The 18259-nt window shown below is 33.9% G+C and overlaps 1 protein-coding gene across 1 annotated transcript in view; it reads right to left on the minus strand.

The window, feature by feature from the left end:
* The window catches only part of Agbl3 (AGBL carboxypeptidase 3), a 67358-nt gene that overhangs the window by 15016 nt on the left and 34083 nt on the right, over positions 1-18259 (minus strand). Inside the window, 5 exon segments of the mRNA XM_048786646.1 lie at positions 2780-2973; positions 4226-4274; positions 8205-8262; positions 12358-12438; positions 13950-14016. Of these exon segments, the coding sequence (XP_048642603.1) occupies positions 2780-2973; positions 4226-4274; positions 8205-8262; positions 12358-12438; positions 13950-14016 (449 nt within the window).

Raw genomic sequence — 18259 nt, forward strand, 5'->3', positions numbered from 1 at the left:
ACAAAAATTTTAAAGACACTGATAAGAGCATGGTTGGAGTGAAGGAAATTAGACCAAAAGAATGGAGAAAATATGCTAGAGATGTGGATGAGGTTTCAAGAGCTGGAATGTAAATTATATTCCTACATTCGGAATTGGGTCAATATAGCTCCCCTATCTGCGCAGCTCTGCGTATTCACACATGTCCAGATTTTAACTTTCTGAGAGATATGTGACCACAGGTATCTGATTATTCCTGTCTCAGTCTCCCATTGAGATAGAATATGAAAAAGAGGGAACAGTCTACCATGAGAAAACAGTCGGGATGGGTTTCCATATGTTATAAACTTGAAGACATTTCTGTTAAATTCAGTGCATATGGATCAGGTAAAACTCCTATGGGTTGATTTAAAAAAAATCTTTCCTAAGAAAAAGCAGTATTCCTACTAAGTAAACAAAGGGACCACAGAAACAATCTACAGACATACTCTAAAATATAGACAGAGGGTTAAGGTGAGAACAGGTCATGGAAAACTATGGAAATATACTGTGGACTTCTTTTTTAAAAAATTTCAATGTCCTCCCCCTACGCAGAATAGTATATATAGGTAACTCTCTTTAAATCCATTACTTAGCTTCAATAATGTGTTTTCTTGTTAGGATTGATCAACATTTAGAATCATTGATGGCACTAGGGACATGGTTATAGACAGCTAAAATAACAAGAAAGTCTGTGTAGGTGAAGCACGTTCCAAAAAACAGACAAGATTCTTGGAGTGCCGTGACTTCCTGCCAGCTTCTGGGGTCTGGTTGAGTAGAAAAGTGGCTACTGCAAGGGTGTCACATTTGTGTTTCCCAAGTTCAAAGAGAAACGACTTAGGTCTAAAACTATCTGCAGGATTTGTCATGAATTTACTCCTCCTCCATGCTCTCCTGGCAGCCGAAATTCTGTTTTTGTATTATATCTTATCACTAAATATAAACTCTTCCAGAACTAAAGTCTAACTGGGTTCTTCGTTAATCTCTGACAGCAATCCATGACATTTCCTCCTTAATAAGTTCAATAATGGGGAAAGACAAACATCCTTCTGTAAGAAACAGAGTGATAATGAAGACATAACATTTTAGAGGAAAATACACAGTCTTATATGCATATATTATTAGAAAAGTGGGAGGCAATACAAAGAGAAGATAGCTCTCCATGAAATTGACTTAATGTTAAAGAGTATTGTAGAATTTTATTAGACATGTGTCCATAAAATAGTCAAGAAAAGATGAGATGCTAATTTCAGGAAAGACTGGATAAGGCTAATTAGGCACAGTGGTGGAGGCAATAGGGAACAACAGCAGCAAAAACCCTTCCAAAGTGGACAAATAACTTTCCTTTTTTAGCAGAATCATACAAATACCACTAGTCTCCATCCAGTTCCTCTCTTCCTGTTCTAAAATATGCTTTAATTAGAATTGGTACCTCCATCATTGTACTGAAATTTCTCTGATTAAAATCCCCAAGAACCTCAGTGCTGTAAATTCAATAGTCAATCCATTGCAGTTGACCAGTCAGAAGCCTCAGACTCAGACTCTCATTTGGCTTCTAGAACAACACATTCTATGAATTCCTCAAATCCTACCTCACACCCCAAAGTAGTCTTTGTTGGTTCCTGTTCTTCTCCTGACCCATTAATGTAGGGGCTCCCTGGGGACTTGGTCCTTAACTCTTTTCTATCTCTATACCTATTCCCTTATGAATTCCATCCAGCATCTATCCTAAAATAGTATCTATATGCTGAAAATTCCCAAATGTATCCCCATTCTAGGTCTCTCTCTCTGAACTTCAGACTCATATCCTTCTGCCTACTCAATAGTGCAACTGAATATCTAATAGACATTTCAAATGCAACATGTCCAAATTGAATTGCTGCTCCATTCTTAGTTTTTTCCCCCCTGAATCAGCAGATAATAACTCAATCCTGCTAGTTGCTGTGGCTCAAAAATATGAGGTTTCAATTCATAAACACCTGTGAAACCATCATCACAGCCAGGATCTAGTATAGATTATCCCTAAAAGGTTCCTTGTGCATCAAATTTCCCATTCATTCTCTACTCCAGGAAACTTTTGTCTGTTTTTTTTTTTCTCTATAGGTTAACTTGCTTACATATAATGAAATCATATAGCATTTTTCCATTATGTATCTGGACTTTTTATTCAGCATAATAATTTTTAGATTCACCTGGATGAATAATGTAGGTGAATTTGACTTTAGCTTTACTAACTTAAACTAGCATGAATTACCATGATAGAATCAGGACAAGGCCAATCTTCTCTGTCCCTTTATAGGGGTGCTTTAGAATAGACACATCTCAAGACAGAGACTGTGAACTACAATGGTCTTCAATTAGTGTAGGGATACTCTAAAGAGACATGAATAAAGGTGATTTCCAATGAAAAATTCCAGGTCTGGAAAGCAAAAGCTACCAGAATATGGTGGTGGCATTAAAAAAAAAATCCCTATGGGGGAAAAGTGAGGATGAAAGGTATCAATAGCAGGGAGTTATTGCAAATAAGATAATTAAAATTTTTTTCAAGGCTGTATTAAACTGAAATATTTTTCTTCTAAATTTAACTCATATGAAGATTAAATAAGGCAAGTATTTTCAGGGACAGGACAAAAATGGTTATTAATCCATTCTGTTTACCAAAGCAGTTTCCATAATCCAGGTTTCATAAATTTACTAATGAAAATATAGTATAAGTCATCTTTATATTGATTAAAATACTAAATAATAATTTTTTAAAAACCTGTTCGTATCCTTGTCTTTTCAATCCAACTTGATGTTTGTTGGCTCCTAGGAAACTTCAAGGACGTCACTCTGAAACAGTTTTCATATAAACGATTTCCCAGGGGCTGAATTATTTCCTGGATTGGCCTCTCACAGGTTTCTAGAAAATATCTTCGATTGTCTCTGCTAAAACTCTGAATCATATTTTGGGAGCTGAAAGAAATTGGGTTCTGTGATCTCAATTTCAAACAGCAAACTACCCACTCAAGAGTAATGTACTGCCTTGTTCTATTGGTATATTGTACCCCAGAGTATGCAAAGTGTGTGTATATATACATAAATATATGGACATGTGTGTATATCTAATCTTACATAAGGGAGATCAAAAGGGTTAAACTATTTGCTCAAGATCACCCAGCTAATAGGAGGCAGAGGCAAATCTAGAAGTCATACCTTCTATCTACAGTACTTTTTCTCGTATCTTAATGTATCATTCAATTTATTTCATAGAGTATAATAAAGATATGATAAATGATATTTTTAAAAATTAAATCTTAGTGTAAAAGAATTAATTTTATATACAATTATGGATATGCCAAAAGGTGCCTCATATATTGGTCTTAGAATATGTAAGGCATTTTTTGTCAAGTCTCTGTTTTTCCTTAAAACCTATTTTATTTAGCAGAAACCAAGTTCTTAGGGGAGAAACCAAGGAAAGGAGAAAGAACATACCATGGTCATGGTCACTCTGTTGTGAAAATTCAGGCGATTTTCAAATGCTTACCTATGACTACCTATTTCACTATCTAGATATTTGCTTATATCATTATTCTAAAGGATAGGGAAACTTGCCAAGGGTGATAGAGATAGAATAATTGCTGGTACACACAAAACTACATAGTTGGTTTATGTAATCTCTGAATTCCCTTTCTATTCCTCTTTCAGTTTTTAGGTACTAGTTTTTGCCTCAGTGACCAATGCTCCAATTGCCACTATACAGAGTAAAACATTTGATTATTATTCATTCTTTCTAAAACTCTAAATAATTAACTTATGACAGAGATATTGGTTTTAAAAGAGAAACTCAGTTTCTCTTTTAAATAATGAGTGCATAAAAATAAATGTCTATAGAATTTAAGGCAACTACTGGGGACAGCTTGGCAATATTGAAATCTTAGAAACCTTCAAAGTACCCATCTTATGGGGGTGTGTGTGTATATATGTGTGTGTGTATATATATATGTGTGTATATATATGTGTATATATATATATATATATATATGCATATATATGTGAAAGTGACCTAGTCATAGGTACTGTGTTGAATATAAGGAGATATTCAATTAGCAATGGTTATCGGAAAGTCACTTTAACCTGTTGCTTTAATTCAAAACCAAAATCTTATAAGAAAGAGGAAAATGAGTAAGATAGTTAGGTAGAAGAAATCAAGTATAAGTTTTCCTACCTTAAATATTTTTTTAGAAGCCAAGAAGGAGCTTGTCCAGGTATTTTCACTGTAAAAGAGAATATACCATAAAATATCTGCTTAGGTATTAAGATCAACAAAATATAATAGTTTTTTGTCAATTCATTTACATGGTTAATGCTTGCTTAATTGAGATTATTTTCAATTAATCCACTATTGTTTCATTCAGGTATATAAAAGATAAAAGTACATATTTCCTCTGGAAGCCTTTTGATTAAACTGTTTCCAGAGAATAGCAAACAGTACCTATACCTAATTAGTACAAATACCTAACTAATAACTGTCTAACAATGCAGAATTGAGTATGCTTGGATCTATGAAGATTATCTACATGTTCACTAATGAGGCCAAACTTTTAGAGAGCCAATTCAGGACATAGACATACCAGACCTCCCACAATTTAGTACATTAATGTAATAAATAACTATACACAGTACTTTATTATTTTAAGATAAAATAGGTATTCAAATTTATATATCATTCTATATCATTTGCTTTGCTAATAATACACACTAAGCAAAACAATATAATAGGTAAAAGGCAGTTAGTTGTTATTAACACAATTAAACAAATAGTATGTATGAGAAAGTAGAATATTTTACAAAGTTTCTCTCCTTTCCTTTGCTATAGAATTTAACTCTATCAGATATTTAAATTTTATAGGCCATAGAATTGTATATAGTCTTTAAAAAGTTGAATGTAAATCTATGGAGACTAATTAAATAGATATCATCTATATTGAATAAAAATTAACAATGACATTTTTTTTCTTTCCCATGATACAGCAGAATGTTTTTGCTGTTTCATTTTCCAAGAATACCTCTCTTAGCTGCATATAGCCTTTAGAATATCATTTCTTTCTTTTATGTATTGGTAAAATGGAATTCACACAAACATCAAATTCCTTAATTAATCAATTTATTTATTTATTTTGCTTTTTGTTTTTGGTACATGAACCTGGGGTGCTTAACCACTAAGCAATATCACCAGCCCTTTAAAAAAATTTATTTTGAGCTGGTCACAGTGGCATACAATTGTAATCCCAGGGGCTTGGGAGGCTGAGGCAGGAAGATCGTGAGTACAAAGCCAGCCTTTGCAAAAGTGAGGTGCTAAGCAACTCAATGAGATCCTATCTAAATAAAATACAGATGTGGCTTAGTCCCCCCCCCCAAAAATTTATTTTGAGACAGGGTCTTGCTTAGTTGCTTTTAGGGCCTTGCTCAATTGCCAGGGCTGGCTTTGAACTTGTGATCCTTTTGCCTCAGCCTCCGGAGCTGCTGGGATTTTAGGCACGTGCCATTGCACCTGGTTATCAAATTCCTTTTGGCTTGTAGTCCTGCTCTTATCCAGTCCATACTAGACTGATACTGGCCAGTCCATGGTAATGACATCAAGTTAGATATAGTGTAAACAACAATGTTTTGATCATGCAGTACTTAGGATCTTACTTATTACTTACAGCAGGAATTTCAATGTCAATCTGTTTAGTATCTTCAGATGTGCTTTTGCAGATTAGCTGTTTGTTGTTCAGGCACTTTGTGTCTGTCTATCACACAGATGTCTGTATCTAAAATGTCCATTATTTTTAGACACCCTGAAGTACATTTGAGACAGAAGGACTTGATGTTTTCCAAGAAATACTTTTGCCTTTTCTTTCATTTTGACAACTATGGCTGCTCCAAATACCCTGTAGCAGGCTGCAGTTACATGAAACTTAGTTTCATGCAGTTACATGAAACTTAGCACCCCAGGTTCCACAACTTGTTCTGAAGACTTTTTCCTTAGTCATGCAAGTTTTAATAGTGAGTCCATCCCAGATGACTATGCCCCCACAGCCTCTCTAAATGACTGCACCCCTCTGCAGCTGGTTCAAGTGTCCCCACTCTATTCTGTGAGAAGGCCCTTCCCTATCTAAAACAAACCAGAAATTCTGGGATTCACCAGCAGAATGCTATGTGCATTCATGAGCCCACAGTTTTTGTCTGTATAAGCAGGCTTCTCTTTCCCATTATAGGATAGGTCTATGTACTACTTTCCATATGCTGTAGTAAAGGTCCTAATAAAGTCTCTTTTGAATGATTTTGTTTTGCCTATCCATGATTTTTAACTCTCAAATAGAGTGGGTTGCACTGAAAGTTTACTAGCACCAAAATCTGCCAGTAGCCAGAGTTGGTAATGCTGAGGACAGCTAGCTGCTGAGAGCTGCAGGAAAACTTTTAGTAGTATGGCCATTTTGACAATATTAATTCTGCCTATCCAGGAGCATGGGAGATCTTTCCATCTTCTGAGGTTTTCTTCAATCCTTTCTTTAGTGTTCTGTGTAACTAAGATTTTGATAGGGATTGCACATTATTTGTCAATTGGGGAATACTGTCACCTTAATAGTATTAAATTTTCTTATCCATGAACACTGAGGTATCTTATCATTTGCTTAGATTTTTAATATAATTTGATAAAAAAAAATATCGAGATGTTCTAATTTAATTGCAAAGGATTCAGGATTCGGTAGGGGAGAGATAAAGAAAGTTAATCAGGTAACAATTGTAAAGGATACCAACAAAAAGACTATTTCATATTCCCCTATGTTGAAGCATTGACTTAAATCCTAACATGCCAGGGATCATTTACACGAAGTTTATGCATATAAATACAGAAAAAGGTCTCAAATAAATATCCTAAAATGTGATTTTTTACTTTCTTTCACGTATCTATTTTTTTTTTTTTTTGCAGGGGGTGGGGAGGGGCAGGTATCAGGGAATGAACTCAGGGGAACTCAACCACTGAGACACATCCCCAGCCCTATTTTGTATTTTCTTTAGAGACAGGGTCTCACTGAGTTGCTTAGCGCCTCACTGTTCCTGAGGCTGGCTTTGAACTCACAATCCTCCTGGTCTCAGCCTCCATAGCTGCTGGGTGTGTGCCATTGCACCTGGCTCTTTCACTTATCTTTATTTTTACTTTAAAAAAATATTTTTAATACCTTATTTATTTATTTATTTGTTTTTATGCTGTGCTGAGGATTGAAACCAGTGCCTCATCCCTGCTAGGCAAGTGTTCTACTTTTTGATATCACATTTTTTTAAAAGCATATATAAAAGTTACACATAAAAAGCTGAATTGCGTGACTGCTCAATACTAGAAAGAACAAAGTTGAAGTGAATTAACTATATTAATTATAATAGACTTAATTCTCTCCTTGGTGTCCTTGGTGTGGTTTTTATCTCCAATTCTACTTTTAAATTAATTTGCTATTTCCAATGGATATATGAATATGGAATATAGATATTATATGAGTATTATATATACATGTATGCAATGCATATTTTAATTAGGTTACCTCAAATCCTTTTTGGAAATAGGTGTGGTGTATATATTTATAATATATTAATAGATATACACATACAATTAAGCAATTGTTTTGGATAAAATTAAGTATTACTTATATTTTTCCCCAAAGGACCACAATTAAAGGTAATACAATAGAAATTAAGAAAAAAATACCAGAGATGCTAGATTAATAGTTAATGATTCACATCAGACAGTGGTTTGTAGCAGAAGCAAATAAACAGTCTATTAATTTAATTTCTCTCCTGAGATTAACCTCTATGATCTCAGGAAGAATATGGTTTTTAAAACATGAAATCCCTATATCTTCTTTGGGGAAAACCTTTCAAAACCTTGGGATATCCCTCAAAAATCTCTGTCTTCTCATGTAACTGACCACTGCTCTGTCTGCTCCCTAGGGACCTGTACAAATTCCTGCCATTGCACCTGTAACCTGGTGCTTGTTTACTTGCTTTTCTTCTCTGATTAAAAGACAACTCCTGCAGGAAAGAAATGGCACCCTATCCTTCTTAATACCTCTAGCACCAAACACGGTCACAACCTCAAAGTTGTGGCACAAAAGTACTGTGTTGAGTAAATGAATCAATCACTTATAGGTGAAGCAGAACATTACCTTTCACATCAGAATTTGATTCTTTGTGTTTTTGCAGTACATGTTCTCTACCATAAACCTAATGGAATAGAGAATCAGAAGGAAAACAATACTATATTATAAACATGAAAGTGAGGTATATTTATTTCCTATATGATTTATGATATGATGGGTTTTTAAAAAACATTTCTCATTTTATTTTTTAGGTTTAAAATGGCCAGAAATATGTCAGAAATCTGAACCTTCAATATCTTTTACAACATGACTCTTCTTTTACATCAATGAATAAAATAAAATCTTTTTTTTTAGTGCTAAAGGGAGTTTAGAAAATTTTCACTCTATATAGAACATATATAGTGAGAAAGAGACATAAAAGTGTGGTTATAACATCGCTTATTTAAATTAAAATTAGAAACACTGAAATGGATTAAAGTAAACAAAATTATATGAAAATCTATAAACATTGCTAAACTGTGCTTATATACAACAGATAAAGAATAGTTTTTTGAATCTCATAAAGAAGTCCAGAGAAAAGAAGAGCATGAAGATATGATACTGCTTTCTATCTTGAAAGGAGGTGCCAGTATGACCCACGTGTACTCAAAGAGACTTATACTGAAATTGTGACTGTAATATTGAGTCTACATATCATTATGAGACCATGAAAATATTTTAAATGTTTCCAAAGTTTTTTTCTTTATCTGTATGTTTGGATGTTATAAAAAATTTTCGAAAAGTGTTTGAGGAAGAAAGAAGGAACTGAAAACATTTTGCCAACATGTAATGCATATCAACTAGTCAGTCAAAACAGACCATGACATAGAGTTGAAGCCCAACATGTCCCAGCTATTGGGAGGCTGAGGAAGAATGATCACTGGAGTCCAGGAGATGGAGCCCAGCCTGAGCAACATAGCAAAACCCCGTATCAAAGATCAAAACCACAAGCAAAAATCCCACAAAACAAACAAAAACATAAAATAGAGTTAAAATCTAAAGTCAACTTCTTTGTTGATATAATTGACTGCCAGCAAAACCAAAAATTGACACTAAGTAGAAATGAGTGAAAATGTAAAAATCAAAACCTAATTATTAAAAGGGGAAAGAATTATATATTCTAGAGAAAATCACTCAAAAATTAGCAATATTATGTAATTGTTAGAATTTGGTGAAACAAGTGGTAAAGTCTGGCTAATGAGAATTCACTTGTAATAAGACTTCATTCAGTGAACTCTTGGTGTCATTTTTAAACCTCATCTTTCTCTTTTTTTAAAATAATTTTTTAGTTGTCAATGGATCTGTTTATTTATTTATATGTGGTGCTGAGGATCAAATCCAGGGCCTCATACATGCCAGGCAAACAATCTACCACTGAGCCACAGCTCCAGCCCTAAATCTCATCTCTTTAGAGAAATGATGGTGCAAGCCATAATAAACTATTATAATCATCCCACAGAAAAATATCACTAGGCCAGTGATCCTTGAAACATAACCTTTGATTCTTAACCATAGTCATTTATAATGATTTTTGCTGAAACTTTTCAAAATCAATGACTGAAAGTATCTTGGTAGAAAATAAAGTTAACTACAGTATTTAAAAAATACCTTACTAATATTATTTTAGGAATATATTGATGTCTTATGAGCAAACAATTAAGAAATAGTAAGCTCAGAATCATGGATTACATTGTCTTCCAGTCATTTACCTCAGTTAAAGATTGTTCACTCTTTTTGTCAATGATAACTAGAAAAGAAATTCCAGGTAGTGACTATGAACTCCTATTATATCATGGGCAAATTTAGAATGGTCTGCAACTTTCTAAAAGTATTTGGCCAAATGATAATTATTTTCCATCTGAAAATATTCAACATTAAATATAGATTATGATTTCAAAATAGTTTTTAAAAGCTCCAATCAAAAAATAAATCAAATACATGCGCATTCAATATAAAGCAGTATATCATATTTTGCATTAAATATAACTTGGATAAATGAGAAAAACCACTATGTGGCTGTGTTTATGAGAACTAAATAAATATGTCCTTGGGATATTACACATACCTGCAAATAACACAGAACAATTACAGGGTTTGTTTACCAAAGACTTTTAAAATTTTACTCAAACAGCATTCTTGAAATAATGTAATTCTAGAATTTAGAATAGATTGATGGTCTCCAGGTGTTTTGTTTTGGATTTGGAATGTTCCACAAAGTCTCATGTTGGAAGCATGGTTCTCAACACAGCAAGGTTCAGAAGTGGGGCTTAGAGGCAATGATTGGTTCTGACCTCATCAGTAGATTAATCCATTTAATAGCTGAATGGACTATTGGGAAGTGGGACCTAGTTGGAGTAAGCAAGTTACTCAGGGTGGGCCCTGGAAAGGTTTATTTTGTCCTCCCACCACCATGTCCCAGCTTTCTTCCACCATGTCCTCTGCCAATGGTGTCTTACCTCAGGCCCAGAGCAAGGCGCCAGATGACCATGGACTGAAACCTCTGAAACTGTGAGCTGGAAGAAATTTTTCCTATTTTATATGTTGTTTCTGTTAGGTATTTTGGCCCCAATGTCAAAAAGCTAACACACTGGGAGTTAAAATTATGTAGAAAGGGAACAAGGATGGCTATAAAGTAGTGGCATGAGGGTGCCTTGTGGTGATGAGAAATTCTGTATCTTGAATGTGGTTATAGTTGCAGCATAAATGTGATAAAATTACATAAAACTGTATGCATATGTACACACATGGACATGCATTGGTGCACAAATGAATGCTCACATACTCATAATCTAAATAAGATTTGTGGACTGTACCAGTGTCAGTTTCATGGTGTCCAGTAGATTTATGGCAGATGCTAACACTGGGTGAGGAAAAATGTTAAGGTTTGGATATGAGGTGTTCCCCCAAAGCACCTGTTAATGCAGGAATATTTGGAGGTGGAATGATTGGATTACAAGAGCTGTAACCTAATAGGTGCATCCTGGTTGGAATAGACTGACAGGTGGTAACTGTAGGGAGTGGGGGCATGGCTGCAGAAGGCGGTGTTGTTCTTCCCAGCTGTCTATTCTCCAAGTCAGTTTAGCTTACAACTGCAATGAATCCACCAATCTTCTCTCAATTGCTTTCTACCATACTTCTGCTGGTTTTCAGAATGTCCTTAAGTTTGAACCCTAAGCTGTGTTGCATTTGAAGTCAATTCTTTTGGGAAGAGATTAGGAAGCTATCTGTTTTTTGGCCTGGTTCTTCTACCTAAGAAAAAATGTTCAAGCCTTGGATATGAGACTGAGGATAGAGACAATGGCAGTCTTCTGACTACTACCACTGCTTTAGGAGCTGCACAGTAGGAGACAGGCCTCTCCACTTGTTTTTCTCTAATATGGTAACACCACTTTATAAGCCAAGGCAAGGTGATCAGGGTCTAAGTATTCTTAGTGGTGTAGCACTCAAGGTAAAACCTCCATCCCCTGAATAGGGTGGTCTGGGTAGAAGGGAGCTCCTACCTTTTGTTTGTAATTACCTGGAACTTAGCTCAGCAATAGGTAGCTGGAGGCAGGATAAAAATACTGACATCCTGCCTGTCTTGGGAAAGTAGCCTTCTGATGGCTGTGGGAAAAAAGGGTGCAATTTCCTTGGCTGAGCTAATCTGTCTTATTAAGCTGAGAGATGTGGAAGGAAGGACTCTGAATTAAAATATGGGAAGCTTTTGCTGTTTTCAATGGATTTTAATAATTTCCTTTAATAGTTTTTTGTTTTTGCATTCGTTGAACCATTCCAGATACTTGTTCATTCTTTCTTACGTAGTATTTGAGAATTTTGCTGGTAAATGGATTTGCTGAGTTCCTTATACTGTCACATAGAAATCAATATTTTAGCACTATTTTTTCCCCTTATATTTCCATTTAGTTTTTCTTAGTTTTAATTTTTTCTTCTTGCTGTCATGGATGCATCTTCCAAACTTCCTCAAATATTTTTAGAGTAAGGTAAATATATACAAAAGTTAAATATGGCACTTTAATAATTCCTGTCTTTCATCTGCCAAGGATGAGCAAAATTTTAATCATCAACCTTTCCTGGGGAAAACTGTGGTATAAGAAGCATAAGAAAAAATAACTTGCCATTCTCTTGAATTCATTTAAAAAAAACCAAAAACTTCTTAACAACTACATTAATAAAGTCTTACCTCTTCTCTGGCACTCTGGTAGCTTGCCATGGTAGAATTCCTTTCCTTCTTTGTTTTCAGACATTTTTTCTTGGTTTTTATCTAAGAAAAATATTCATATTAAAATCAATATATAATCAACACATCAACAACCATATACATACAGACATAAAACTATCTTAAGACTTACTTCCTAGAAGAAGGAGAAGTCCTGTCCCTTTTCCTCCTACAAAGTACAACTAACTACCCTAGATATCCAAAAGGTGAACTCTGGAATGTTGGATTGTTATTTCCAATTTTTTACTCCTCTATAATAGGAATACATATTCCCCAATCTTTACCATGTAAGCTTGTGGCGTCTCCCACTATAAATGGAGTATACTTCACTAATCTGTTGATGTTGGGCCTCGTTATACGACATAATGGTTAATGGAATGTTAGTGAATATGCTATCAGGTGTGGTTGTAATATGATACATGGTTGCCAGGAGAAAATGTAGTTATAAACAGGCTTATATTGATTAGTTGTCCCACTTACTGGGTTTTCACCAATGGATTTTTCCTTGCATAATCTCTGATCAAAGGAAAATGAGAAACGTGAAATGTCACTGGACTCAACCTGAAGCTAAGACCAGTTGACCCTATCCAAGTCTAGTGGAGCCAACCGACAGACCCATCCGTTAAAAGTAAGTTTATTTTAAGTCACTGAAGTTTTGAAGTTGTTTGCCATGCAGAAAGTGGCTAATTTACATACTATCTGCTTGGTTTGCTCTCTCACTTCCTTAATCACTTCTTTTGGAGGTAACCCCCTCCACAACTGCAATCTTCACCTAAACTCCTTATTCCTCTTCTTGCTGTAATTTCCACCTCAGGGACCAATCCCCATATAACATGTCATATATTTTACTTATTTATCTTGTTTATTGTGTGTCTCTTCAAACCTGAATATAAAATAACAAAGGGAAAGATTTTTGTCTCATTTGTTCCCTGCTTTATCCCCACACATAGACAGTGCCTGGTGCTACAACTCTGTAGTTGGAGCATAACATGCAGTTGAGTAATCAATGTATAAATAAATATTTGGCTCATAATCAGGTGATATATGCAGGCTGTCACCTCTTTAACTAAAAAGTGGTGTGGTTTTTGAGAAGTAATTTAATCTCTCTAGATCTTAACCATTATTATCTATGAAGGGCATGAGGAAAAGAACTCTGAAGTTAAAAAATTCTATTATTGGACTAGATAGATAAAAGAATTTTCTCTATTTAGGTTTTTGGAACATATTTTTTTCCCTAGCAGTTATAAAAACAATTTGTTTTATTTGAAAAACTGCATATTTGCACTTGCAATTTAAGTCTCCATTATAGCTCAGCAGTAGAGCGCTTGCCTTGCACATGTAAGGCACTGGGTTTAATTCTCAGCACCACATAAAAATAAACAAAGATATTATGTCCATCCTTTTAAAATTTTCTATTATTTAAAGATATGCACATAATCAGAAAAAATGTTATTATGTAATAACTATATAACTGCAAACATTTTTCCTGTTAGCCACAATAAGAAGAGTAACCTAAATAGCATATCTGTATTTTAAGCAAAAAATTTTAATTATACCTGAGAGGTTACCTTCAGAAGATATGTCTGAGAGTCATTGGATTCCGAACTGTCAGAGCCTCGGCTACTACAAAAATAAGAATTTTAGTTTATAGAATATTTTGGTGACATTTTAAAATTTCCGTTGTTTCTGGATGCAGTGATACATGCTTGTAGTCCCAGATACTAGAGAGGCTGAGGTTGGGGAATTCCAAGTTCAAGGCCAGCCTGGGTAACTTACCAAGACTTGTTAAAAAAAATGTGGGGGGTTGGGGGGACTGGGGATGTATCTCAGTGATTGAGTGCTTGATAGTGGTGAGAAACTAGATGCTTTTGTGTAAAGACTGAGAAGATAACAGGCAGGGCCCCTCTCAGCACTTCTATTCAATACTAAACTAAAGTCCTAGCTAATGCAGTAAGACAAGAGAAGTAGATAAATAGTTAGATTGGTAAATAAGAAGCAGAACTTTCTGGATTGCATCTTAGAAATAGATATATATGTACATATCTTTTCATATATATATAGTAAGGTAAATACATACTTATGTTTTAAAACATGTTGTTATTACTAATTATTTAAATTTGCCCTTTCTGGCTAAGAAATTTCATAGCTAGTTTATCATATTTACAGCAGTATCTGAATGAATGTGCACTAGAAAATATTTTGTCATTAAGCAGGATAACTTTCAAAGCTGTTTTATCTTTGCTTTACTATTTCATAACCTAATTATAAAATATTATTTGTTCTAGTACCACTGAATATTGTACTTTATAAAGAAATAATTTCCATTACAAATCAAATGCATCAATATATTTTTTTGGTACCAGGGATTGAACCCAGGGGCGCTTAACTACTGAGACACATCCCCAGCCCTTTTTTGTATTTTATTCAGAGACAGGATCTCACTAGTTGCTTAGGGCCTTGCTAAATTGCTGAGGCTGGCTCAGAACTCACAATCCTCCAGCCTCAGCCTCCTGAGTCACTGGGATTACAGGCATGTGCCACCACACCCAGAGTATCAATACTTTTAAATAAAAGAATTTTCTCTATTAGGTTTTTGAAACACATTTTTTCCCTAGCAGTTATAAAAATAATTTGTTTGTTTGTTTGTTTGTTTTTTTGAAAAACTGCGTATCTGCACTTGCAACTTAAGCCTCAATAGATTTTATTTATTTTACTTTGCTTCTCAGGTCCAGTTATAAACTTTCTTCAGGTACTTATGTTTATTTTCTCTTTTTTAAAAATATTCAATTATTCTTTTTATTGTAGTAAGGTCTGCTTCACATGTTTTTGCCTACTACTACTGTTATGGTCTTGCTTCCTTAAACACAGATTGGATTTATGCTTTCTATATGCTAAATAATTCAGTTTTCTTTTAAAATATTTTCATTTCTCCAGAAAAATTATGTTGAATTTTTCATGTTCCCTTTTAAAAGGGGGATACATTCATAAGTAGCACATGTCGTATTTCTGGACATGCAAGAATGAAACTTTCTTTTTTCCTTTTTTTGGTAATGGGATTGAACCCACCCACGGATGCTTAACCACTGGGCAACATCTCCAACCCTTCTTTATATTTTATTACCAGACAGGGTCTCACTGAATTGCTAAGTGCCTCATAAGTTGCTGAAGCTGGCTTTAAATTTATAATCCTCCTGCCTCGGCCTCCCGAGTCACTGGGATTATAGGTGTGTGCCACTACAAACTGGCTAAGCTTTATTTATTGTCAGATTTTACAAAGTTTATAAAAAGAAATAATTAGCATAGAATAATTCTATAAACTCAAAAACCATTCTATAGACTCCTGTAGAATGAAAATTACACTAGAAAAGCAAGGTAATTCTCAACTTCCCAAAGTCCTGAATCTCTTAAAAAAGCTATTCTAGACAGATAACACATGCTAAAACATATTACTTATATGGTATTTTATAGTATTATGCTATAAAATTTTTTATACATTATCTTATTTGATCTTACCTCTTATCTCTTATCCTTATTTAGAAGCAATTTAAAAGTAGGCAGTTTTCAAATGTCCCATCAATAGAGGACAGAGTAAATTACAGTAGAGCTATACTGTGAAGTCCCATGCATCAGGAATAAATATCCTGATTTCTAGGATATAATAAGCGTAAAAAGCAAGGTACAGGAAAAAGCTTGTACAGGTAGTATGTTATCTTTTATATAAAGGTATAGGGATAGGAAAAATACATAGATATTTATTCATATTTTCAAAATAAAACAATGAAAGGATAAGTAAAACAAACTTAGGAAACCTGGATTGTCTTATGTAAATATTATATAATTATAAAATAAAAACTTAATCAAAAGGAGAAAAAGCATTTCTAAAAATTTTTTTAAAAAGGCACTTAACTATATGTCAAATTGGTGGCATAATCACATAGAGAAAAAAATATATTTTTCCTTTTTTTTTTGGTATCAGAATTGAACCCAGAGCCTTGTTCATGTGAGGCAATCACACTACCAACTGAGTTATATCCCCAGCCAATATATTTTATTTATAGACAGAGTCTCACTGAGTTGCTTAGTGCCTTGCTAAGTTGCTTAGAATGGATTTAAACTTGCCATCCTCCTGCCTCAGCCTCCTGAGCCATTGGGATTATAGGCATGTACCACTGTGCCTGGCCATTTTTCTTTTTTAATGATTTAAAGTAGTATTTTGGCTGCATATCCCAAGTGCTATGTATATGATATACTAATACTATATAATATATAGTTTATATAGTATATATACATTAAGTCTAAAAAGAATTACAAAGAAATCTAAAACTAGATCATATTAATTTTACTGGGTATTTTATTGGTATATTGTAGGATAAAGTAAAAAAATATCTGCACTAATAGAAAAATTTTAGCATTAGAGAAATGAGATACAAGCATAAAATCAAGGAAGACTAAATCTTACAATCCTAAATTTCTTGCTAGAAATATAACTACAAGCTCATGATTTTTTCTCTCTTAAAAATAACCATTTCCACAAGGTGTGGTGGTGCACATCTGTAATCCCAGGGGCTTGGGAGGCTGAGGCAGGAGGATTGCAAGTTCAAAGCCAGCCTCAGCAATTTAGTGAGGCCCTAAGCAACTTAGGGAGACCCTGACTCAAAATAAAAATAAAAATTGCTGGGGATATGATTCAGTGGTTAAGCACCCCTGGGTTCAATCCCTGGTGCAAAAAATAAATAAATAAATAAACCAAAAACTATTTCCTAACTCAAACCTTTGAAAAATACCTATAGCAATAATAACTACTATCTATGTATGTTATCTAAATAATATTTATTACTAAAAGGAATCAAAATTTCTTGGAGAAATGGTACATACCAGTTGTAGGGCAGAGAATGAGCCTAAATATCTTATGATGACTATCAGTCATGTCAAAAAGACACAGGTCAACTTAAAGGATCTTCTATTGACCAAATTTGGGGAAATTTGACATTAGAATGATAATGACTGAAAATGATTAGAACCTGTCAAATATAAACAAATCCATGAGTTCAAAATGATAATATCTGCAAACAAATGTATTGGTTACCAGTAGAAGTTTCAGAATTTGAAAATGTAGAAATACGAAGAAATAAATACAAAGAAATAAAAACAATTGTTTTATCTTTCCTAAAGAAACTGTTCTAAAATTAATGCCTTCCTTCTTCCAACAATATTCCTTAGCTTTGAATTTTGTACTTTTTTATTCACTAATATTATAGCCCTTTTATGTCATCTCTATAACAGTGTCAGTTCTCCATGGGTAATAATAGCACTAAAAAGAATCTGGAGAGAGGAAAGACCACACTACAAGACTAATAGAAAACAATGAACAAAATTTCAACAGTAAATCCTTCCCTAACAATAATTACTTTAAATGTAAATGGGTTAAACTCCCCCAGTCAAAGGACACAGAGTGACTGAATGGATTTAAAAATAATACCAACTACATGCTGTCTACAAAAATTCCCTTTAGATTTAAGGATGCACATAGGCTGAAAGTAAAGACATAGAAAAGAGATATCCTATACAAATAGTAACCAAATGGAATGGGGGTAGCTGTACTTACATCAGACAAAATAGACTTTAGATCAAAAACTATCACGAGACAATTGAAATGATATTTTGTTGTTTTATTTCATTTCCCTGGTTAATAGTGAGGTTGAGTATCTTTTAATATATTAATTTTTTTTTATTTTTCTCCTTTGTGAATTATCAGTTATCTATTTTGTAGTTTTCCATTTATTGTTTATCTTTTACTTTGTGTATGTAGCAATCATTTCTTGTTTATTTATATATATATATATATATATATATATATATATATATA

This window comes from Marmota marmota, unplaced genomic scaffold (genome assembly GCF_001458135.2).
Source record: "Marmota marmota marmota unplaced genomic scaffold, marMar, whole genome shotgun sequence".
Taxonomy (NCBI): domain Eukaryota; kingdom Metazoa; phylum Chordata; class Mammalia; order Rodentia; family Sciuridae; genus Marmota; species Marmota marmota.